Below are 24,215 nucleotides of genomic sequence, written 5' to 3' on the forward strand. Positions count from 1 at the left end.
CCTCCCCCAAGGTATAAAGCATCCATCTTAAAGATGGATGCAAATGGATGGTCTATCTAAAAACAATTGAAACTAGAAGTCTAAATATTTTTATCATAAAATTATTATTTTTAATTTTTTAAAATTTATTTATTTATTCATATTCATGATATTCATATTAGAGATCATATGTCTTTAAAAATTAGGTCAAAAAATTCATATCAGAATAGATTTCTAAAAGGGAACTCATTTTTACATAGAAACCATGCCCTATCTATAATGGATATTTTCCGCTTCCTCTAGGGTTTGTATGATACATGCTATCATTCTCATGACCACAAGGGTGTGAGATAAATTAGCAGTTAGGTCATTTTCCGTCAGTTCATGCTTTGGACGGTTAAAGAGAGAGACTGGATCCTAAAATGAGTTCTATCGTGGGCTCCATCTATCTCCATCATCGTCCAACATATTGACTGGACGGTGATGGCCCTCATAACCACATGGATTCCATGACAGTCATGAGGACTGCAATTCACTTTCCCCATTTAAAAGGCCAGTTGTTGTCCCCAAAGCTCAAACTGAAGAGCTTCATACTCTGGCTTATTGGCCCTTTCATAGTCTCGTGAATTTTGAGGACGTATTTTTTCCCGCCTAAAATGGCAGCGACGCCTCTTCCTCCTCCAAATTTAGCGGCGCCACCTACCAATATGGAGGCGAACCAGAGCCTTCCTCCACCTCCAGGCACTGACATGACCGGAATCTGTTTCAGAGATCAGCTATGGCTCAATACCTATCCTCTTGACAGGAACTTAGTGTTTGATTACTTTGCGTTGTCTCCATTTTATGACTGGACCTGCAACAACGAGCAATTGCGCATGAGATCCATTCATCCACTCGATATCTCTCAGCTCTCGTAAGTTAAGCTCTCCGAAAACCTAATTATTTGGAGTTTTCTGGGGATTTTGGTGAAATTTATTTGAATTTCAGGGTTTATGATGTACTATAGAGGAAATTCAGGTTTACAAATAGGGTTCGCAATGGGTCGGCATGGCCCTGAAAAACGCGGGGCACATTGGGTCTGGGCCACAAGATGTGCCCAGACCTGTCCTGCCTGGCCCGGCCGTTTTTTTCCTTGTACTTTTTCTATTTGTTTTTCATGGATTATATTGGGTCTGGACTGTTGCCAGTCCTAGGTTTATTGTTATATGTTTGGTGATTCTAGGTTGTTTGGATGATATTTTTAGAAATTATTTGAAATTTGTTGGGATATGTTGATAATTGTTTTCTTTTACGACATATTTTCATTTTGATTACTTTTTTCTAATGAGAATTTAGTGTTATTTCGCATGAATTGAATCGGGAATATGGTTTTTTTATGGTTGTAATCTTTGTGTTGCTTATTATGTTTTTTGGGATATTTCTCTCGGTGATTTAACTGAATTTGATTCTTGCAAGTCATGTGTCAACATATCGTATCTTCTCTGTCTGTATAAGAAATTCTTTTAGCTTCACTGGATATGATTTTTTAATTATGAAAATTAACTTGAAATTTCTGGTCGCAACAATTTGAAATTCACATGGTCTACCTTTTACCAGAAAGTATGATTTTTAAGTAACTGCTGTTTATATTGGTTTTCTTGTGAATTTCTTTTAATTTTCTCCCAAATTAGTCTTTATTTGCTTTCCTTTTCTTTTTTCCTCATTATCTTTCTGGGTTTTAGAGGTATGGTTAAATGCTAAATGACTGAAATAGCCGAATATGATTATATTTTGAAGGCGACTTGGATTGATGTTCATATACAAATGAATAACTGACTTTCCTGCCATGTGAATTTCTAATGGAGCTTGTGGGTCACCTAAAGGGGTGTTTTTGTACTGCACTAAGATAACTAATACTGCATTAACATTTACCAGAAAAAACAAAAAAAAGTGGAGTTTGTGGTCGGGTAAAGAACTCATGGAATTTGAGATATTTCTCTCTAAGCAATTTCGTGATTTTGGTCTGCTAGTAATAACAATGTTTGTTTCTCCACTCAAAAAACAAAGGCCTCTTTTTCAGGAAGAAATACAAACTACATCCCACACAAAAAATTTCAGGGGGTCCATTTTATAATTTAAAGGAAAAAGTGAAAATTTGGCTTCTTTCCATTCGTAAATGGGGTTCTTTTCTAATATTCACCATCTCTTGATTCAGTACATAAGAAATCAGTTTCATTTGTATTGTATAGGAAAATGACAGGGATCGAGTACATGCTTAATGAAGTTATGGAGCCTCACCTCTTTGTGTTTCGTAAGCAAAAGAGAGATGGGCCTGAGAAAGTGACCCCAATGCTAACATATTACATCTTAGATGGTTCAATTTACCAAGCTCCACAGCTCTCTAATGTCTTCGCATCTCGAATTGTGAGTACTTTGTTTTTTTTGGATTTAGTATTAGTATCAGTAGAAAATTATTTTCCGTGGTAGCATTTGTATATACCGTCTGCCTCGAGGATGTTGTATTGGGTTGTAAATTATCTTTTATTGAGGACCAGCATATGACCTTTCATGAAAATTATGCTGTATGAAATTTGATTAGGCTCTCACATCTGAAATTTCGGGAGCTGGTCATTGCTAGAATAATGTAAACTGGAAGAGGGACAAGTCGCCTGCCTACAGATGTGAAGAGACAGATTTGTTTATTTGATATAAATCATGGGGGTGTATAATTGGTTTCAAAAGGAACATGATTAAATCATTACCTGTGGTCAAGGAGGTTGAGTTTGATTTGAGCTTGTTGGATATCCAACTCTTGCATCATATCTTCATCCACATCCTTGCTTTCGGTTTAATCATTTTCTCTTGGTCCTTTTTTTGGTTTTTTCAAGGGCTGGTTTTAATATTTGTGGCTATGGGAATTTTAAATGCTTTTATACAGTTCTTGAGAATGTGGTTTGGCTGCTATGGCATTTTGTTGATCATTAGGCTTTGCTTAATGATTTGATGATAGATGCACAAAAACTTGTTAGCAAGCAGGAAACTAATTTCTCCAGTAGCATGCTCTGGAAACTGGTCACCATGTCAAACCATGTTCTTACCACCTCACAATATGTATGCCATTTATGTGTCAAAACACAACAAAACATTTGGGCACATCCCATGTTTTTCATTTATAAAACATGGCCACTAGATGAGTAGAGTTGATTAAGCCAGTTTCTCTGAGTCGAAAGTGAGTTTTACTCGGTGCTGTCAAGTAACTTATGGTAGCATATGTAATATAGTTGCATTTGTAGGACATATTTCCATGCATCCAGATCATGATAATGAAACTCTGATTAAAACCCATTTTTTTTGCAAACAAGGTCCGAATTTTTTAGAACATTTTGAAAAACATTTCTTCAGCTTAGCTTCAGACTAATCTTTTCTCAGCCATGTTATTTTTGTCTCTCTATTGAGACTCACTGAATATAACTCCCTATGGAGCTGTAGTAAGGTAATATTGGATTTTAGTATTTGATTATTTTGTTATTGACTGTATTTAATTAGTTTGTGAATATTTTTATGGGATTGTATAGTATAATACCTGTTACATATGGTATAAGGTCACAATCTTGTGAAGTCCTACAACTTGGGGTCACAAAGTTACGAGAATATTTTTTTTTTTTGGAAATTTGAGCCCAATCAAAGGCACACCTTGATTTCTCGCTGTGAGTTTAGTAGAAAAGATGTTTTAGAAAATCAATTTTAGACTCCAATTGACGTGAACCAGAGATACCACAAAGCACAACTCAAATCAAGGATCAAATTTGAATATAAAAGAAAGGGTTCAGTGACTTGCTCCAGGCCTTATATAAGTGAACTGTTGATTCATGATCTTCCAGATTTTGGCGAGTGATACACTGTCAATTCGTCATCATCCAAGCCTTATCCCAATTATTTGGGGTTAGCTACATGAATCATGTTCCTCCATTCTTCTCTATCAAGACCTATACCCTCAGCAAGAAGAGTTAGGGTAGGAAAACACAAGCTTGCTTAAACAATGGGGGTGTGCTCGTCCTTCACGACTCTCACTCAGCTCCTGCAATTTGGAGGGAGCTTGAGACTCAATCTTGTTTAGACTAGGTTTTGGTTTTCTTGGCCTTTGATCTTCCATCAATCATTAAGCTTTGATTGCTTGATCTCACCCCTTAGCTTTAGATTCTTTACACCTAATGATGAAAATCAAGCATCATCTCCCTCTTAGGATGAAGCTCTCCAGGGTTATTCTTAGCACTCTCACTCTAGGGCTCTCTTTTTCTCTCACTAGACTTTGTCTCTCTCCCTAAGGCTATCAAGGCAAGAGACTAATCACTCAAAGCTAACCAAAAGATTAATAGACCAGGGTCCCTTAAATGACCATGGCTTGAGGTATTTATAGCCTTGGGGGTGAAGTTATGGTTTTTGCCACGTTTTGGATTTAGGGGTTAGTCAATTACATGTTTTGAGTGGGAATATCAAAGTTTTCCCCTTGAAACTTGGGGTTCAACTTGGTAAACTGGTTTGCCCCTTTATTTTGGCCAAATTGTTATATTTTTGAGCCAAATTTGTTCCGTAGATTGATGAGGAATGGGTTAAGAATCTTATAGCTCAGCATCCATCCGAAAATTCCTCATCCATGGAGTTATGGATGAATCATTGCTCCAAGGTCATTTTGCAGCAGTCCTTTTTTTACCTTGATCCAATCTCAAATATTGAAGCAGATGGTTTCAAAGGTTATATGAGCTTTAGGACATTGAGCAAGGATTGTATCTACCTAATTTCAGCTCAAAATGCTTTATTGTTTGAGAGAAATTAATGAAGGAATGGAGGTCATTCTGTCAGATGTAGGCAATAGTCCCTGTGTGACTTTGGTCTTGAAATAGGACCCTTCTGAGCTTGTAGGTGGATGAGTGAGAAACGTTTCCCTCAAATATCAGCTGAATCCACCATGGGGTATTGGAGAGATCGATGGAACAAGGCTCGGGCATCACTGCAGTTTGGATGCTGTTTACAGTCGTCTTGACCTACTGGCGGTGGGAATAGGGCATCTACCATTGGTGTGAATAGTAATTTTGATCTTGATCCATTTGGAAAGTGGGTCAAACGATGCCCAAATGATTGGAAATTTGTGATTGATCTTGGTGAGACTTGGATTAAAGTCTCATCAAGTTTCATTTTAGTCTGAGATTGTTTGTTACTGGATGCTTTGCTAATCGGAACCTGTTTTGATGCACTGGCTATGGTAATAGTACCACAGTTGGTGGAATACTGACCCTCGATTTTGAAGCCCCAAAATTAGGATCAAATGATGTTTGAATGCCTTGAAATTTGGAGGGTAGGTCAATGGCTCTCTAGATTAAAATTCTGTCCATTGGTTCGACAGTTCGGTGTCTCTTGATGGTCCCTTGATTTTTGCTAGAGAGACCTCTCTTAGCATTTATCAAGGATCTTCCAAATTTCATCCCATTCCGGAACCGTTTTAAGGGTCTATTGTAGGTCTTTGCATATATGATTGGCATATTGGCTTGTATCAAATGTTGAATGGCTGTTTGATTGGTGATTTGGCTTTTGCTGATGGTGGACTACAATGCTTGACTTCCCCCTTGTAGTCCCTCTTTGCCTGGGCTTATTGGGCAATAGAAGGGTTTTGATGTCCATCCTTGGGCTTTGTGCACCTGTTTTGGGAAGTCGTACCCACTTTTTTTTCCAGTTTGAAACTTTGCAATGTCTAGATGGGGTTGATGGCAGTTTGGGGTGTTTGATTCAAAATACACCCAAACACACCCTAACTGTTAGATTTCACATCTAACAACCAAAGTTGATAGTGACCTCATTGTACTAAAGGTAAATGGTCTTACTATATAATTAACCTCTATGGCTTCAAAGACTCTTGATGTTTAAATATTGATGTCTTCATGTAATATTGTTTAAGGCAATCATTCTGATGTGTACGACAACCGATTATCTATGTTCTTAAACTAAGTGCAAGATCTAATGGGCTCATGAGCACACATGACGAAATTCATAATTTGATTTTCAACATTTTCCCCAAGTATCCTCTTTGGACACTCCATTCCCTGCACTTATTATCCAAATTGTTTCTCAAACCTATTTCCCCTGATCTAGGACCAAGGGGGCTTGACTCCTAGAGTATACATGTGAGGAAGGTGTTGCAAGAAAGGTTTCCGAATGATTTAGAATTCTAATTAGGTTACGATTTAAGAGTTATAAACATTGTTTAAAGAACGTTTTCTAAATGATTGAGAATTCTAATTAGGTTATGAAGAATTCTAAACATTGTTTAAAAGCTTGTTGATCCATCACCGATTTGGATTAGGAATTGGTTCCGAACAAACCAGTTCCAGGTCGGAACCAAGAATCTGTCTTGTTTGGGCCGACTCGAACGAGGCGATCCAGTTAGAGAACTGGGGGATCCGGATTGCCAGGTTTTTTGACAGTGTTTTTTTAATTAATTTTCCCCTTTTTTCTCCCCTTTTTTGTTTTTTTATTGTCCGATTCTCACACCAGAGAAGTGGCCTACTTGCTAATCCATATTGGCGAATTGTTGAATAGATGAGCTTCCCTAACAAACGAAAGCATTGGTTTTAAATGGTTTTGGGTTTCTATGAAGATCATGACCTTCAAGTTTTTAAAGTCTTGAGGACTCCTACATTGAGTAGGAGGTGGATGATAGGAGGCCTAAATGTGTTGGAATTAGGCTAAGTCTAGGGAAGTTTTTGGTATGATTATTGCAACAATTAGGATTTGGTTGAAGGGTTTTAGGATAGGAATACTATGATGGAATACAGCAGGACCAGCAAGATAAGATGCATTCTAGGGTTAAATTAGGGAAAATCCATTTTTAAAACTAAAGTTTAAAGGCCTCAAAGGTAGTGGAGGTATTGTTAGGGTCAGTGTTTTAAAATGCGGCCTCATCATGCGGGATGCGCTCGCATCTGCATTAGAAACAGGCGCATATGCGCTTTTGACAGATGCCACCGCATATGCGCCGCATCAGGTCGCATCGTAGTCACATCCCGCATAGGCCGCATCGCACTGCATCCCATTGCTACAATGTCCACCGAATTTTTTTTCTGTTTTGCCCCTCGGGGAGGGGCAAAATGGTCTACCATCCAAATGTTAGGGACACTGTTTGGGGGGGTATTAGGGGCCCTAAACGAAGATTTTCAGCCACTTTTGTGGTTTGTTTTGCATCAAATCGAGGTAAAAAAAATTTAGGCGGATTTTTTTTTTCATTGAAATCGTTGATTTGGCGGTTGTTTGATACTTCGATGTTCATTGGATGCCTTTGATTGTTGATTTGGAGGTGTTAGGGTGAATTTGTGATAAAAAATCGGGGGTTTCAGAAGTCGTAAAGAAATCGAGCAGTACTTCACAGAGTCGGTAAATTTTTCTTCCTTCTTGTACAATGTTACTATTATACATATTTTTGGGGCAATGTTTTCTTTCCAATCTTCTAGAAATAAGGATCCGGCTTGGAAATATGCTAAACTAAAAAATCTCAAAGATAGAAATTGTGTGATATGCTTGCTCTGTGGAAATACTTATATGGGTGGATAACTGGATACAAAATCTCCGACAACTAATAGTTTTGAAGTTAATCACTAAACTAAAATACCTACTATCACTTATATCACCTTCATATTTGTTTCTATGCATTAACTTATTTTTTAAAATTTTTTAGAATTTTTTTACATTTATTGACCGCATCATCGCGATGCACCCTCATCCGGGCCGCATCGCCGCATCGGCCCCCCACCGCATCAGGGCCGCATCCCACATTTTAAAACACTGGTTAGGGTAGCTATTGAGCAAGTTTACTTAGGTCCGAGGAGCATGGGTGGGATTTATGGAAGGGTATGAGTAGATGGGATGTGCTAGCTCGTTGGGATAAGATAATGCTCTTTTTTTTCTTTTTCCTGCTACGTTGAGGAAAATGCTCTACCTTGTCAGGGTGACTCTCCTAATCTTTAGCTAGAGTTGTATAATCACTTTCTCTACAAAAAAGAGGTTGAGGGATCTATCCTTGAGGTGAAGGAACCAGTCCTACAAAGATGGCCTCACACCACTAAAAGAAATAATTCAGTCTTTATTTTCAATTCAACTTTGAATGAATTGACTATAGGATTTTATAGATAGTTCCAAGTTCTATTTGCCCTATACTCGGACTTTTGAAAGCATAGAAAACAAATTCCAAAGGGCTCAAAAAATATGTACTGCAAAGGTTTCTAATCCCATTAGGATTGGAACCTTAGTTTTTGGAACCCCAATAACTTTAGGAAACTAAAGTTAAAATCCAATTACAATATGGTTTCAAAAATGAAAGGAAAGAAACCTAACACACTTGGGAAAATAAAACTCGTAACAAATTATTGTTGCATGCTTTCAACCATGATTTTGAAGCCCCAAACATTGGGATTACAAAAATACCCATAGAGATTAGGGTTGTAGATCGATCTTCGATTTTGGATCAGACAAGTGGGCATTAAGCAAAAAAGTTACTTTATTCAAGAGTTGGCTGCATCATCCCCTCTCGATTGGGGATTACTCATCCTCAAGTTTCGAACTGAACTTGTATACGTTTAGATCCTTTGTCATCTTCGATCCTTTTCCTGTTGCTTTTAAGAATTTGGAAGCAATGTTAACTTCACCAAAGGGAATCATGTCATCATCTTTTTCCATGATCTCATAAACAACTTCTCTCACAATTTTGTTTGTCTGGTATGTCATCATGGATGGGATCACATATTAAATGCATAACGCTTCAAATTTGTGCCCTTAAAATTCGTCTATAGATGGATTTTACCCACAGCTTCCCGATCTTGATAAAGGGCTTGTCTGAGGGTGGTGGTTAGCTGTAAAGCTCCTTCTTGACCACCAACTTCAAGTTTTTCCACCTTAGAAAGGGTATCAATGTTTCAGCAACTCTTAAAGGTACGACATTTTCACTATTACCTCCTTTAAAAGGAGCATGACTGGTTACTTTTTATTGTTGTTGCCCTTATTTCTATTGCCATTGTATTGACAGCTGATCTATGAGTAGTGGGTTATTCTTCAACCAAAACATCGGGAATTTGTTGCATGGTGTTCATTTGATCCATGAGTTGCAATAAAAGCTTGTTCCTTTGGTTCGGGGAAAGACAAGAGGCATAGATACAACCTTTCAATTTGACATGCCTGAAGATAAAGCAATCTCCCAAGGAACAATTTGCTTCTAATACCAAACTGATGCCTGGCCATGGGGGCTTAGCTCCTACGTGAGTGCACGAGGTGTTTGAAAGAAAGGGTTTGGTTACAATTCGGATTTCTAGTTTGCTTAGGCTGTAGCAGTTTTGAAGAGTTTTTTATTTCTATAAATATCAGGACAGTAGGGTTTTGGATGTCTTGGGATTCCTGTCTTGAGTAGGACTGTATGATGAGAGGCCTAAATGAGGTAGGACTTAGGCCAGGTTTATGGGAATATTTTGGTATGATTGCTGCAATAATTAGGAATTGGTTCAAGGGATTTAAGAGAGGAATACCTTGTTGGAATATAGTAGGTCTAACAAGGTCAGGATGATGAAATATAGGGCAAATCTAGGGTTTAAACTTTGGTTTGAAGGCTATGGAGGCTAGGTATATGATTGGGATAGATATTAAGTGATTTTACGTCGAGTTTGGACAGGTATGGCTAGTCTTTATGGAAGGGTTTGAATGAATGACAAGTTTGGTTGTTGGGAATCCTAGATGGGAATGTGCCGCACAAGAGGCAAATGGAAAAGGCTTATAATTTGTCTGTGAAACTTTTCTTATCTTATGCTAGAGTTGTGGACTCACTCCCTCTTAAAAAGTTGAGAAATCTTCTTAAGATGAGAAATGTTCTTAAGATGGGGGAATCGCTTCTCAAAATATGACCTCACAGCACTAAAAGAATTTAGTTTTTATTCTCAATTCAACTTTGAATGAATTGGCCATAGGCCTAATGAATATATATTGAGAGTTCCTAGTTCTGTTTGACCTATACCTGGACTCTTAAAAGCATAGGAAACAAGACTCTAGGAACTCAAAGGTCTATGAACCTTACTTTGTAAAAGCCCAAAATTTTAAGGAAAACTAAATTTGCATTTCCAATTACAACAAGGACAAAAACGAAGACCTACCACACTTGGGAAAATAAAGTTCCTCACTAACATTTCCCACAGGCTTTCAACCACCACGACTTGAAGCCTGAAACATCTGAATTGTGAAAAACCCATAGAGATAAGGTATGAGATCTTGGATTTAAGCTTTAGATCACCCCAAACAGACATCTTAGTGAAAATTTATTTCTGAAAGCTGACTGTATCACCCCCTCCTAAACTAAGTTCTTAAATTGTAAGAAATTGTTTTACTTTTAACATCAAATCGATTTATGGACGATTTTAAATGAATGCTCATAGTTGACTACCTACAGATTTGCATGAAATAGATTACATCTGTGGAAAGGGAATTTATTGTGAGTTCGTTTTGCATTGTGGTTCTTCTCACCTCTGAAGTGGAAATGATTAAAGCCTGACTATAACATATTAGTGTTTGTTTTTATGGTTTCTAAGTTTACAGTGTAGTAAATAAATGGATGTGGTTTACCATCCACTTCACTTGTGAAGTGAACTACTTTTATTGTTGGAAGTTATATTTTCTGCTTCCTAATGATCACATGGTTGACCTGTTATACTGCCTTGATGTGGTTATGACACCCACATGCCCATCATATCAATCTCATGTTGGAGTTTGTGCATTGTTAGACTGCGATGTAGCTAGGACATTTGAGAAGATACATGGAATGACATTGTTAAGGGGTTGGCTATTAGATTTGTGGGCCAACTTTGAACTTCATGTCATATGTAGCCTATATTAGTTCTCGAATGAAAGGTTGGGATCATTTGGTGCAAATATAAAGCTTTTATGAAGCTGCCATATGCAAATGATTATTGTGCTATGGTGGCTTGCAATTTTAAGAATTAGGTTCTCCTTCTAGCGTCATACTCCTGCTCTGAAGGATCTGCCTAAGCAATGGCTTTTGAAATTATTTTTGCCCCTGCTCTTCATTTATGATTCTGCTTCTGCTTTCACAGTGAGTTTGCCTTCTCTGAGGGAGAGAGGTGCTTCTATGGGTGAATGTTTTCATGCATGTATAATATATGTCTGTTTGTTTATGTGTCGTGATAAAATAAATATTTGTACATTTTGTAAGTTAACAACTTCATCAAAAAAACATATTTGTACATTTTGTTTGCATGCATGTATCTAGATGTTTGAATGCTTGCGTCTAGACTTTAGAACATAACTTATGTATAAATATGTGTAAAAACTAGGAGATATTTTTTTTTTTGAGAAGATTAACTTATACAAAGAAACATTGGTATCCCAAACTTATGTCCCCGGACATGCTTTGTTGGTTTGGTGCCTTAAGAAATGTAGCCCATGGAAGCGAGGAATACAAGTTTAAATCATATACTAAAGAGAAGGAAAATCAAAGCAATGTGTCATGATTTCTATCTTCCATTAAGCATCATTTCAGGAAACAACAAATTTGTTAATGCGCCCACCCCCCCCCCCCCCCCCCCCCCCCCCCCCCCCACAACCCACCCACAAAAACAACAAAAAAAAAAAAGAGAAAGAAAGAAAGAATAAAAGTTCAAGGCATAGTTATAAGTTTCTATACTCCTTACATTAGGCTGCATTAGGCTAAGAAACTGCAATGGTAGCAGGGAACCGCAGAAAATCTGCCCATAAGTCATACAAAATTGCTGTACAAAATGACCTTCCTTTTTCAGTCAATCCAATCCTTAAATAGGTACGAAAACCTGTCAAAACTCACCGAAATGAATCCTAGTCATCCCCTAACTCGTTCCTAAAGTAAACGACTCCTTCAACAACTTAACAAACCCTAATAAAATCTAGAAAAGAATCTTACTGTTCTAGGAATCTCAAAACTGCATTATTCGCAATACTTGTCAACGCCATCAGGTTTTTGCCATGATTTGAAATCTGAAACACTCCCATTTGGAAAAATCCTTTGAAATAATGATTGCAATTCTTGAGGAGATTTTGTAATGAGCTTTGGTTCACCCAAACAGACACCACGGGACAAAGTTATGCCTTTTGGAAGTAGTCTGCATCAAGAACTAGAACAGGAACTATAATTTTCGAATTTGCTCTTCTTTCCATATTTTAGGAATGCAGCAATTTCTTGTTAATTTCTTATTTTTAATACTTAATAGTGATACTTGCTAAGTTCATGTCTAGAGGATATTTTGATTCAGTTTGTTGGGGAATATGATTGGTTCCCTCTAGAATGGATAGAAGAAAGAAACACTAAAGACTCTCTCTTATGGAGTTCTAAAGTTGTTTTCTTGTATCATGTTTAGAAACTCAAAGGAACTTCTGGTGATTTTGAGTTTCCTCGAGACTAAAAATGCTTCCGGGTCAATCCTAGTCGAGTCAACGATCTCTGGATTTGATCTTGCTATTTACCAGACTCTGGTCATTCCTAGGTGTAGATTGTCGGTCAGGCCACCTAGGCAGTCAAATATTTCATTCTTGGTGAAGGGGTTATCTGGTAGTATTGGATCTAATCTTATGTCAGCACCATACAATGTTTTTGGAATGCTATGTCAGTATACTTTTGCACATTCTTAGTCATCAAGGACTCCGAACCAATTTTAGAAGCCATGGAAGTTTGTCTTGACCTAGTTCATTTTTTTTTTGGCAGGCACGTGCGCTTCATCACATATCGAAAGCTTTTACAATGGCTGCCTCCAAATTAGAGAAGATTGGATATGGTATGTGACTAGATGCGATTTCTGTCTCTTTTTAATTGATCTCTACAAAACATGAACTTTTTATTTTATCCAAATAGAGAAATTTTATCTTGTTCAATAATTTTTTGTTTGATTATTTGTAATTGTGCGCAAACAGACACTAGTAAAAAATATTCTTAAGCTGTTGCAGCACATAGCCACTCACCTTTTTAATTATCCAAACACACTGTTGGTGGCAGAATAAAAAAAGCAGTGGTGGACAATTAAAAAAGTGAGTAGCTGAATCATCATTATCATTTAGCCTTTTCTCAAGTAATTGGGGTCGGTTACATGAATCCTGGTTCTCCATTCTGCTTTATTAAAGGCCAAAGAGTGAGTAGCTGAATCTCTTTTATGGGTAATTCAGGGGTAGACTATGAAATTCAACTTTACCTTAGTGAGGATAAAAGATTGGTTTCCTGGGTGGTCTGACAGTTAGAGTAGCCTTTGAGATCTTTGTGGTTGATTGCCTAAAGAATGGTGATACTTCTGATATAATCCACCATAACTGGTATAGTTCTCTTGTTTGCCCTAAAAATTCTAGAGTTGCGTTCACCCAGATATCCATAGGATAGCCAAAACTGAAGCTTTCCAGATGAACGAGGCTGATTTGGGATAAGGAGGGGAGAAGTAGGCTGAAAAGAGTCATTCTGTTGAGATAGGGATGACCCAGTGCCAATTGAAGTCTCTGATCATTTGTTCCCATAGATTAGACACCACCCTACAATGGAGAAAGAGATGGCTATGCGCCTCTTCAGCATCCAGACACAGACTATACAATGATTAACTAAAGGTCATCCTCTCCTTTGTGGCTGGTCCACAGTAAGGTTTCTGTTAGAAATGACCAGCAAGGAGAAAGCTTGAACTTTGGTTGGGATAGGGGTGATCCAGTCTTTAGATGGAGGGGTTTAGGTGATGTGGGTGAATACGTATGGGAGAGGACTCGATAAAAGTAGAAACAATGAATCTACCAGAGTGGGTTTTGGTCCAAATAATTTTATCGTGCACAGTAGGTGAAACAAACACAGCCTGGAGCTGGTGAAACAGGCAATGGTCTTCAGGTTCTGTGTCTGAAAGAGGTCTTCTAAATGTTGGTGTCCAAGTGATCCTGTCATCCGAGAACTCAAAGGATTGAGCAACAGTGGCATGGGGAAGGCTAGCAACCAGAAAGAGTCCCGGTCAAGCATCCTCTAAAGGCTGATTTTTGACCCAAGTATCTTTCCAAAAGGAGACCCAGTCGGCACATTTAGATTTGAATATGATAACGGACATGAACCTATCTCTATAGGCGTAGATACTTTTATAGATACTAGAGGAATTAGCATTTGGTCTACTGGTAGAAAACCAATAAAAGGAGTTGATCCTGTACTTACAAGAAAGACTTCTCTCCAGAGAATGTCATGCTGTGTAGCGAGACACCACTACCATTTGCCCAGGAGGGCAAGGTTCATGGGCCTCAAGCAGAAATGCCCAACCCTCCTTGGTGTTTGGGTTGACAAACTTTCGTCCAAGCCACGAGGTGGAATTTGTGCTTAGATGCTTCGCCAGTTCCTGCTGAATTTTGATGGGTGCTCCTTGGGCATTCCGGGACTTGCAGGCATTGGGGGACTCTTCAGAAATAAAGATGAACATATGCTTCTCCCTTACTCTCGCCCTATCAGTTTCTCTGACGCTAGTACTGCTGAGGTCATGGCCCTTCGTGAAGGCCTTAAAGCCTTCATCCCCTCCTGGAATCCAAACTTGGTCATTGAGTGGGGACTCCAAGAATGTGATAGCTTGGGGTTCTGGTTCTTCCCCCTGCCCTTGGAGGTTTGAACATATCTTGGATGAGATTTCCCAACTCTGCAGGGCTATTCACGTTTCATGGATTCATATCTCATGGGAAGCCAACATTGCCGCTGACTACCTTGCTTAAGATGGCACTACACAATCGACAAGCACGCCACATGATCTTTAGGGGACTCAATATCACCTTTTTGTGCATGGAGAACCTGTTTTGTATCTATCAGTTGTTACTGTGTAGCATTTTTTGGTTGCCCTCCTGAGGTCGTACATTTTTTGGACCCTTGTGGTTTTTGTATAGGGCCCCTGTTTTGAAGGGTGCCTTTACTCTCCATACTCTTGTACTTACTTTCGTTACCCCACACAAAGTTAACATATTCAAAGAAAAAAAAGAAAAAAGCCTCGCTCGACCAAAGAAAGGATCTCACAAGTCTCTCTCAGGTGTCGATGATGCTCACAGGCATAATGAAAAGGGACATAAAATAAATAGGAATGTAGGATCGAGTAGACTTGAGAAGGTTGATTCAATCCCCAAGGGCGAGGAATCTACCTTTCCATAAGGCCAGATAGTTCTGGAATTTCTCAGCTATGGGATCCTAAATACTTTTAATGGGTTCTCCAAGATAAAAACGGAGACCAAGATACTTGGAGGGCAAAATCCAACCTCAAAGTAAAAGCTTTGAGGTCATTGTCGCCAACAGATAACCTATGAGCTTGGATTTGGCCATGTTGATTTCCATGCCTTTGGCCACTTTGAAGATCCTTAGGAAATGCTGAAGGTTATCGACTGCGATATCACAGGCATTGCAGAACACCAAGGTGTCGTTTGTGTATTGGAGATGAATAATCTCCTCACCCACTTTAGAAGGCTTGAAGCCCACAAGAGACCTATGATGATGGAGCCTAGAGAGAGATCTGCTAAAGGCTTAAGCAACAATGGCTAAATAAACAAAGGGTTTTTATCTGCCGACTAGGATTTGTTAATGCCATGAACGATCCAACTTCGAATAAAATAATTTCAATGCAGCTCATGATCAGGTCCTTGAGACTTCTCCAATGGGTTTGGCGCAGCTCGTGTTCCAGGTCGTTGGATCTCCTAATTAGATCATTGAGATCTCACGATGTGGAGAAACCACCACCACGACCAGAGCCTCCTTGACCTCGTCTGGCAGCCATCATGCAAACTTCCAGTGTCTAGGTGCTTTGGGAACGAGCCTACTCTGGTACCAGATGGTGTATAGGAACTAACAAGCAGAAACAAAGTGTGAAGTTCTTAGAAATTGATTGGAATAAAGAAAGATGCTTATCAGTGTTTCAAAAAACGCTGGGCGACAGGTGGGCCAGGCTGCCCAGTGCCTAGGCGGATGCCCAGAACTTGGGTGGCCCAGTAGAAAGAAAAGTTGTTTAAGGGTCAGGTTTTCTGTAAAAAAATAAAAAAATTACATATTGAGGCATATTTTAGTCCATAATCCAAGATAGCACATTAATTCATAGCAACAACCCATGGGCCCTCTAACCCAAGGCCTCTTAGGCCCCCCACTCCCAGAACCAAGTACAACTCCCTTTTCCTTCCCCCTAGTCTAGGATTGTTCTACCTCTTGACATCCCTCTCCGTCTTGATCACTACCATCATCAAAATTGACCCAAACCCTAGATCTCATCTCTGCTATAGATGCCTTTCTTTCATCTTTTTTGTTTTTTACAATGCTCATAAATTTTTTTATCTCCTCTCTAATAGTATCACGAGCTTTTTTACATGGGGCAACATGCCCCCTGATACTGGCAAGATGTTTCTTAAACCATCATATGCCCCCATTTGTATCTTTTTCATAATAATTGCATCTTATGCAATTTTTATCCAAAAGATTTGGGTTATAGCCATATTTCCTACCCAGATCGCTACTTCGATTAGATCCTAAAAAAAACATCTCAAAATAATATAAGCAATCTAAAAAATAAAAATTGTCACTAACTTTGATTGCTCGATCTCCAAACTTCTACCTCTGAGATGTTTGCTAAAGTCAAAATCTTCTAAAAAACCCTCTAATAGACTTATAAAAATTTCAAAATTAAATCTAATTTCAATGGGGTGATGTTTAGATTGATTTCTCATAACTTTGAGAAAGACTTTGATCTTATGGAAATCACAAAAAACTAGTTTTTTATTGTTTTCTGTCTAAAATAGGCTCTAATGGGGTTTATGTTTTAAGGAAACTAAAACCCACCCTTATCCCCATTTTATTAAAAAAAAAAAAAACCCAAAAAATGCCCATTGTTCCCCTGGGTGGCCGCCCGGGGCTGGGAGCTAGGCACTTGCCTAGGTGCGTTCCCTACCGCCTAGGCCTGGGTGAGCTGCCCAGGCCCTTTGGACTGCCTAGGTGGCCACCTCTGCGCTGTCCGGCCCTCCTTTTAGAACACTAAAACGTACAACCCAAGGTTCAATCTCTAATTCTTGTTAAACTAGGAAATACAATACAAAACTCCAAAAGACTACTCATGCCTTTCTTTCCTGACCTTTATAGACCACAAACCCTAATTAAAGAGGATTCCTAATAAGAATAGAACTTCTAATCACGAATTAACAACTTTCCCCTTGACAAACAAAATACGACAAATCCACCCATTAAAAAAAAGAAAAAAGGACCAGCCTAAACTGACACTAAATGCTCGACTAAACTACAAAAGGCCCTGAAAATACAGAAAATACAATCCCAATGGTTGAAAATCCAAAGAAAATCCCAAATCTGTCCATCTTGTGCCTGGATCAGTGCATGCAGAGATGGGATGGATGCTCTCTGGCGTAGCTTGGGTAGCATAGTGGGTCTGATGTGATAGCTGGAGGTTTGAGTTGTCTCCATGGTGACGGCACTTTCGTCCCTGAAGGTTTGAGGATCATTTTTTGCTTTGAGCTGCGTAGATTCCATCATGAAGAATAACTTAATCAGAGAGTTAAGAGATTACTTTTGGGTTTTCTTCAGGTCATCTAGGTTGAAATTTTTATTTGTGGCTTGTAAAGCAACCATCCTTTCATCTCAAGAAAAATTGTTTTTTTTCCTTTCAAGTGGAAGAACCTTTTTGTATGTCTTTTGCATGGTTTGAATTCAGATATTTGACACCATCAAGATGCATAAAACTAGGGTCCTTAACGAGGCTAGTGATTGTTTTGCCAATTCTTATCATAATGTTCATGTGCTGTAGTTTTTCGTTTCTTTGCTGATTTTGGTATCAATCTGTATGTGCATTTCCATGTTTTAATAGAGCTTATACTGATTATTTGATTTCTACGTGCGCATGTAGTTGACACAGAAAATGAAAGTGCTAGCTTAGAAGTAAAACCAGGGAAAGAGGCTATAGACTTGAAGGAACTCAAACGTGTTGACCATATACTCGCATCCCTACAGAAAAAGGTAAAGTTTCACTTCTGTATTGGTAATGGCCAACTTATTTACCACCTATACTTTGTATGTAAGTGTATATTTTAGAGATATTTATGAGTATATCCCCTTGAATTCACGTTCTTTAATAAATCCCCCATATTTCTGTTATTACATTCATACCCTTTTTTGGATTTTTTAAATGACTAAATTGCTGTACTTCGGATTTTCAAGATCCAAAGTTTAACTCTGGGATCAATTCATCACTAAGTTTGGCATACAATTTGAAGTTATATATCTTCGGACCTTAAAGGTCATAACTTTCACCTGGAATCTTGGAGCCAGCTCAGCTGCCAGAAGGTGACTCCTAGGGGTCCATGAGCAACTTAGGACTTTGAAAGTCAAAACCTTCAATGTCTTAAGTTGCCTAGATCGTAGGAGCCACCTACGGGTGGTATCTATGCCAAGCTTAGAGATGCATTAGTCTTAGAGTTAAAACTTTTGACTTTGAGGTGCGAAATAGGGGAAAGTTGGTTACTTCTTTAAAAATCGATGGAAATGGGTATGAATGTAAGGTTGGATTTTTAAATAATAGGGATTTATGAGGATTTGCTCGTAAATTACTCTTTATGTTACATTGAAATGGCTGGGCTTTGGAGTCCAAAGTTTGGACATTGCGTAAGATTTGTACTTTGGGGGCTTGCACGTCGACTTATTTGGTTAAAAAAAGAAGTTTTTATTTATTTTTATTTTATTTTTATTTTTCTTTTTATTTTTTATTTTTTTTTCTTGGGGTGGTTTTTTTGTGGGGAGTGGTGGGGGGGGTGGGTTGGTGGGAGAAGCATGTTGAAAAGGAGAAAAAGTCCATTATTCTACTTTTATGTAGTTTTCATGATATTCTTAGGATGTCAGTTAGCTAAAAAATATCTATTTGAGATGTTTTCTCTATGTCATAAACTCATAATTGCTTAAACATACCCCCCATATGTAGTTTTCTAACAACCACCTGTTTATCAATCATGTCACTAAATCCCCCCCTCATCTCGACTACCTTTCACAAGGCCCAAGTAATGTTGCCTTCCCTCCTTAGTACAAGTATTTTCATACTGAGGTCCCCAATCGATAGAATGGCTGACTATTGGAAACACGTTCTAGATGGAAGTTCTCACATTCCATGTGGTGTTCCAAAATTTAGATTGAACCATTGTGACCCACTACTCGGATTTGTTTCTCAAATATCTTAACCATGACTCAACTACATTTCTGAGCCCTCAATTTCTTGGTCTGCCTCTCTAGCTGCTCATCCCAACTTATGTGCGCTTAACATTTTCCTCCAGTTTAACAGCCTTCCAATATTCATCTTCTCGTTAAGTCTACATCCAGAGATACATCTCGAGATTGTAGCCTGGTTCAACGTGTTAGTGTTTCTAATGCCTAAAACCCTTGTTTTTAGTTGTCCACTCTTTTGCTTCAACAAATTGCCTTTCTCACTTCAATTCACATGGCTCTAAAGGAAGTAAGGTTCCATCTGTTTCAAATTCAATCTTTGTTGCCACCCCTATTATCGAACTGGAAACATGGCTAAGATACCATTCAAGTTTGCATTTGTTCTGTGTGATTCTACAAGAGTATAGTACCCATTAAGGAGCTATATGAAGTTACAAACTTTGGCACAAATAATTACATGAGCGCCATCAGTGCATAAACATTTACAAAATGGTATTGTTTGCTATGAGAGCATTTACCTTGGGCACAAGGAAATCACAATTACCTGTAACCATCCAATGTGAAATACTATATAGCTTGAGTGTGTTACAAAGTTCAGAAAAGTTTCTTTTGGACTTTGAGTCTGGTCAATGGAATAAATGTAGCTTCCCAATTTCAGATCCCAGGGTCAAGATCAATTGTGTCATCCATGTACCAAATACTTCTCCTTACAAAATATATACACCATATCATATCCTTGTTTCAATCCTCCACAGCATTGGGGCGGTATTTGGTGTGTGGTGACAATTTTTTCACCTGGTAGTTATATCTGTATCTCAAGTTAACTTGATCTGAAATCTGACCCATGTGCTGTTGAGGGGACATTTGGGAGAATGGTTTGCAATCTAGTAATCTATCTATAAAGTGTTGAAAATCTATCAGTTAATGAAGAGAGATGTTCTAGTCTAATTACTGAGAGAGAAGTATATGTGGTTTTATCATGAAATATTGTTTTTGTAGTTTCTCCGTTATTATAAATGATAGATTTGTTCTTGGCCTGAAATCAATGAATTTCATGTGCAAGAGCTCATTTAAGGTAATGACTTGATGTAAATTTGTCTCATGTCTAGTTTGAACCTCCAACGAATTTTGGTGGTGAGTTCCATGAGTTTTGAGTTTGTGAGCTTCTATTTGATTTTAAGGAGCAATGTTAAAAAAGGTGGAAGCCTGGGCCAATGCGGCCAAGGGTCTGGGCCCTCCTAGGCGGGCGCTTAGGCACAAAGGAAGCCCTAAGAGAAGGGGTTGGGGTGAGGGCCATATGTTGTTTTGTATGTATGTTTTGTGAATGTGTGTGTATGTGTTTCATGTGTGTGTGTGTGCATGTGGATGTATGTGTGTGCATGAGGTTTCGCATGAAATTCTTAAAGATTATCCTCTTTTTTCCTTTTGAATATGTATTTGCGAGAGAGAGGTCTCGAACACTTAGAGGATATGTCGAGAGAGAGTGTGAGAGAGGAACCTCACATCGAACACTTGGAGGTCATCGTGTTCTTTTTTTTCTTTTTACATATAAAGAGGGAGCATAGGGGTCTATATGTATCTTTGTGTGTGTGTGTGTGGGAGGGCGTGCATCAAACACTTGGAGTCCATCTTCTTCTTCTTCTCATATGCTCGCTACACATTGACCTGAGAAAGGGAGAGAGAGAGAGTAGGGCAATACCCGCCCTTATTTTTTATTGGGTGGATTTAAATTGCTTTTTTTTTTTGGGCGCCTAGACCGCTTAGGTGTCCGCCTTGACCGCCTAGGCGTCTACGTTAGGCATGCCCGCCTAGACCCCACTGCCTAGGCTACAATTAGGCGGTTTGTCAGCCAGGCCGCCTAGGCGGCAGGTGGCCGAATTTACGTTCATTGTTCATGAGTGTTATGAGCCTATAAAGACTTTTGAAAAGAAAAAAGAATTTTTTTTTTTGCTTGCATTATTATCGTTGCTGCCTTTTTGTGCTCAATATTATAGTAATTTGTATTTACTATTAAGGATACGAGAGTTGAACTGTAAAAACGATTCTTCTTTGTTGTTTAACATGATAAATTCTGATTATGGAAGGAATTTGAGAATTAAGTTGATACCATGGCTATTCATGTCATTCATAGTAAACCAAAATAACAATGAAGTAATGGAGATAGCAAAACTTTGAAAACCAGTACACGAATAGTTGTGTGAAGTCGATGGATATTTGGCGTGATGAGCCAAAGCACTAAGGGATTGATAGGTTATGTGATAAAGCTAATCAATAGTTACATTGTTTGCCAAATTATGAGTGGCATTGACTATATAGTCAATCATTAGGACTGGCGATGGGCTTGGTGGGCCCAGCCCTAAAAAATTTAGGGGTTGGGCTAGGGCAAGTGCAGGCCCTCTTTTTTTTCCTGTTTCATTCTTTTATTTTTCCTCATTTGTTTTTGACCTTTACCAGCCCTATGGGGACGACAGTCGGGCCTGGCCAGGGCTGCCCTGGCTCATTGCCACCCTTATTAATCATTTCTCAGTGCACCAATAATCATATGCTTCTCTCAAGAATTGCATTGCTCTCTTTCTCTCTAGGTTTTGTTATGGTATTCTTTTCATAGTGTTCTGTTTTTTTTTTGGGTTATTGTTTGAATCAATGAGTTTTCTTTTCATAATAGCTTCCACCTGCGCCGCCGCCACCACCATTTCCCGAAGGTTATGTTCCCCCAACATTGTCGTCCATTAATATAGCTGATAAAGTCATGGATGCAGAACACAAGCCCCTTGATCCTGTAATCGACCAAGGGCCCCCTAAAAGACCTAGATTAGATAGATAGCAACATACCCATCTCTCTCTTTCCCTCTCTTTTGTAATGTCTCATTTGTTTATATTCTGGCATGGGCAATGATCCATGAACTTCCTCTCTCATTTGTTTATATTCTGGCATGGGCAATGATCCATGAACTTCATCTCTCTCTCTCTCTCTCTCTCTCTCTCTCTCTCTCTCTCCCACTCTTTTGTAATGTCTCATTTGTTTATCATCTGGCATGGGCAATGATCCATTGAACTTCATCTCCCATGCAGCAGTCTCTCTATCTCTTTTGTAATCTCTCTCCCCCTCAAGAGGATGTATATTATAATTTTATTTTTAGGGCTTATTAGGAATTTTAGGGTTTTTATTTTTTATTTACTTTTGACAAGGATTGTTCATAGGAATAAAATTGTCATTATGAAATTTAAGTTTAAGTTAAAATATATAGGTCATTTGAATCATTGTATGGACATATAATGTATTTGAATATTGAATTATAATATATAAGCGTGTGGGGTTCTGGGAGGGTCTATTTCACATGATTTTTAGAAATTATTCAAAGAGAAAAAAACATAGGTTTTTAGAATCTTAGCTTGTATAGAGAAGAAACCTTTTTCTGAATTGTGCTTATGTTTAGCTTGTTTTTTATTACTTTTATTATTTCTTTCAATTTTTTTTGCATCAAATTGGTACTACATCCCTCGATTTATACAAAAAGTATTGCAGCATGTACGGAGTTATTGTAACACTCATTTGTTTGATGCCCTAGATCAACAACAAAGGTGAGGAGTTACAATGCGGGTCTAGGGTTTGCTGGTTTTGCTTTAGGTTTAGCTAAAGCAATATTGATTTTGTTGATTTCAACAACTTTTTGTTGATTAATTGCGTAGGGTTTACGAATTCGGCGAACCTATCGCAGCAAAAAGGATCTGTAGAAGGGGGATTTTCATAAATGAACTATGTTATCCTATATATAATAGAATAAGAGAACTTGAAAGGCAAGCACATCAATTTGTGAACCTGCAGTGATCTTTTAGCTCAAGAGGATCACATGTACTAATTTTTTTACTTTTACGCTTTGCGTGGGGAGTCGAGTGATGAGGATAGAAGGCCTAGATGTGGGGAACATCACTATAGATGAGATTTTTGGTTTTGATATAGATAATATTGAAAATCAGGATGTAGTTTGAGATATGTTACCAATTTTCAATGCATACTTAGATGAAAAACAAGATTTTGTAGTGATTTTAGAGTTGGGTATCGACAAATTCAGCAGGGATATATGGTTGAAGTAATGTAAGTATAACAAATTTATGTTATTAAAAATATCCTATTGACGTTCAATGACTATTTTCTCAAGGGTTTATTATTTCTAATGCGCATTCATTGTGTTTTAAATGACTATTTTCTCAAGGGTTTACTGTTTCTAATGCACATTCATTGTGTTTTAATTAGTGTAATATTCGAGTTGAAGAATGTTGCTAGACTAATGTGAATTTCATCTTAGCACACTTCAAAACTCAAGGACAAATTTTCTCCAATCAAGAGAGAACGGAGGGTAAAGTTATTCTTATTTTTATTCAATCTTAAAGGATGTATATTATAAGTTTAGTTTTGCGATTTATTTTTAGGGTTTTTTCGTTTTTTAAGATATTCTAGGAAATTTTTTATTTACTTTACAAGTACTATTCATGAGTACTACTTACATGGAAAAAATTAGCATTATGAAATTTAAGTTTAAGTTAAGAATATATAGGCCATTTTAATTAAGAAAAAGGTCATACAGAGCTATATACAGAAGCTAAGGCTTCAAGCAATCAAATTAGAGCCCACCTCAAAAATTGTACTAGAAGAGATTGTTTTGATGCCCAAATATCCTCAAATTAATCATCTTGACATTATTTACATGGACAGAAAAAATGGATTTTAAGGAAATAGTACATCTTTTTGGATCGTCAATTTCCATATACTAGAAGAGCTTGTTTTGATGTTCACATATCCTCAAATTAATCATCTCAACATTATCTACATGGAAAGAAAAAATGGATTTTAAGGAAATAGTACATCTTTTTGGATCGTCAATTATCCAGATTTTTAAGTTTTCATATATCTCTTCGATCGACACTATTTTTGAAGCTTTAAATTTTATAACTAAAGATAGAAATATATTTTACGGCTATCACAAATAATTCTAGTATTGAAACCACATTTCTC

The 24,215-nt window shown here is 37.9% G+C and overlaps 1 protein-coding gene across 1 annotated transcript; it reads left to right on the plus strand.

Annotated features, from left to right (window-relative positions):
• Positions 1 to 278: 278 nt before the first annotated feature.
• Positions 279 to 22,531, plus strand: MED6 (RNA polymerase transcriptional regulation mediator-like protein). The gene is made up of 5 exons (XM_011628476.3): positions 279 to 892; positions 2,208 to 2,382; positions 12,731 to 12,800; positions 17,898 to 18,007; positions 21,867 to 22,531. The coding sequence occupies exons 1-5, from the start codon at positions 636 to 638 to the stop codon at positions 22,023 to 22,025; spliced, it is 771 nt and encodes a 256-aa protein (XP_011626778.2). The 5' UTR covers positions 279 to 635; the 3' UTR covers positions 22,026 to 22,531.
• The last annotated feature ends 1,684 nt before the right edge of the window (positions 22,532 to 24,215 follow it).

This window comes from Amborella trichopoda, chromosome 5 (genome assembly GCF_054954075.1).
Source record: "Amborella trichopoda isolate Santa Cruz 75 chromosome 5, AtrichopodaSantaCruz75HAP2 v2.0, whole genome shotgun sequence".
Classification (NCBI taxonomy): domain Eukaryota; kingdom Viridiplantae; phylum Streptophyta; class Magnoliopsida; order Amborellales; family Amborellaceae; genus Amborella; species Amborella trichopoda.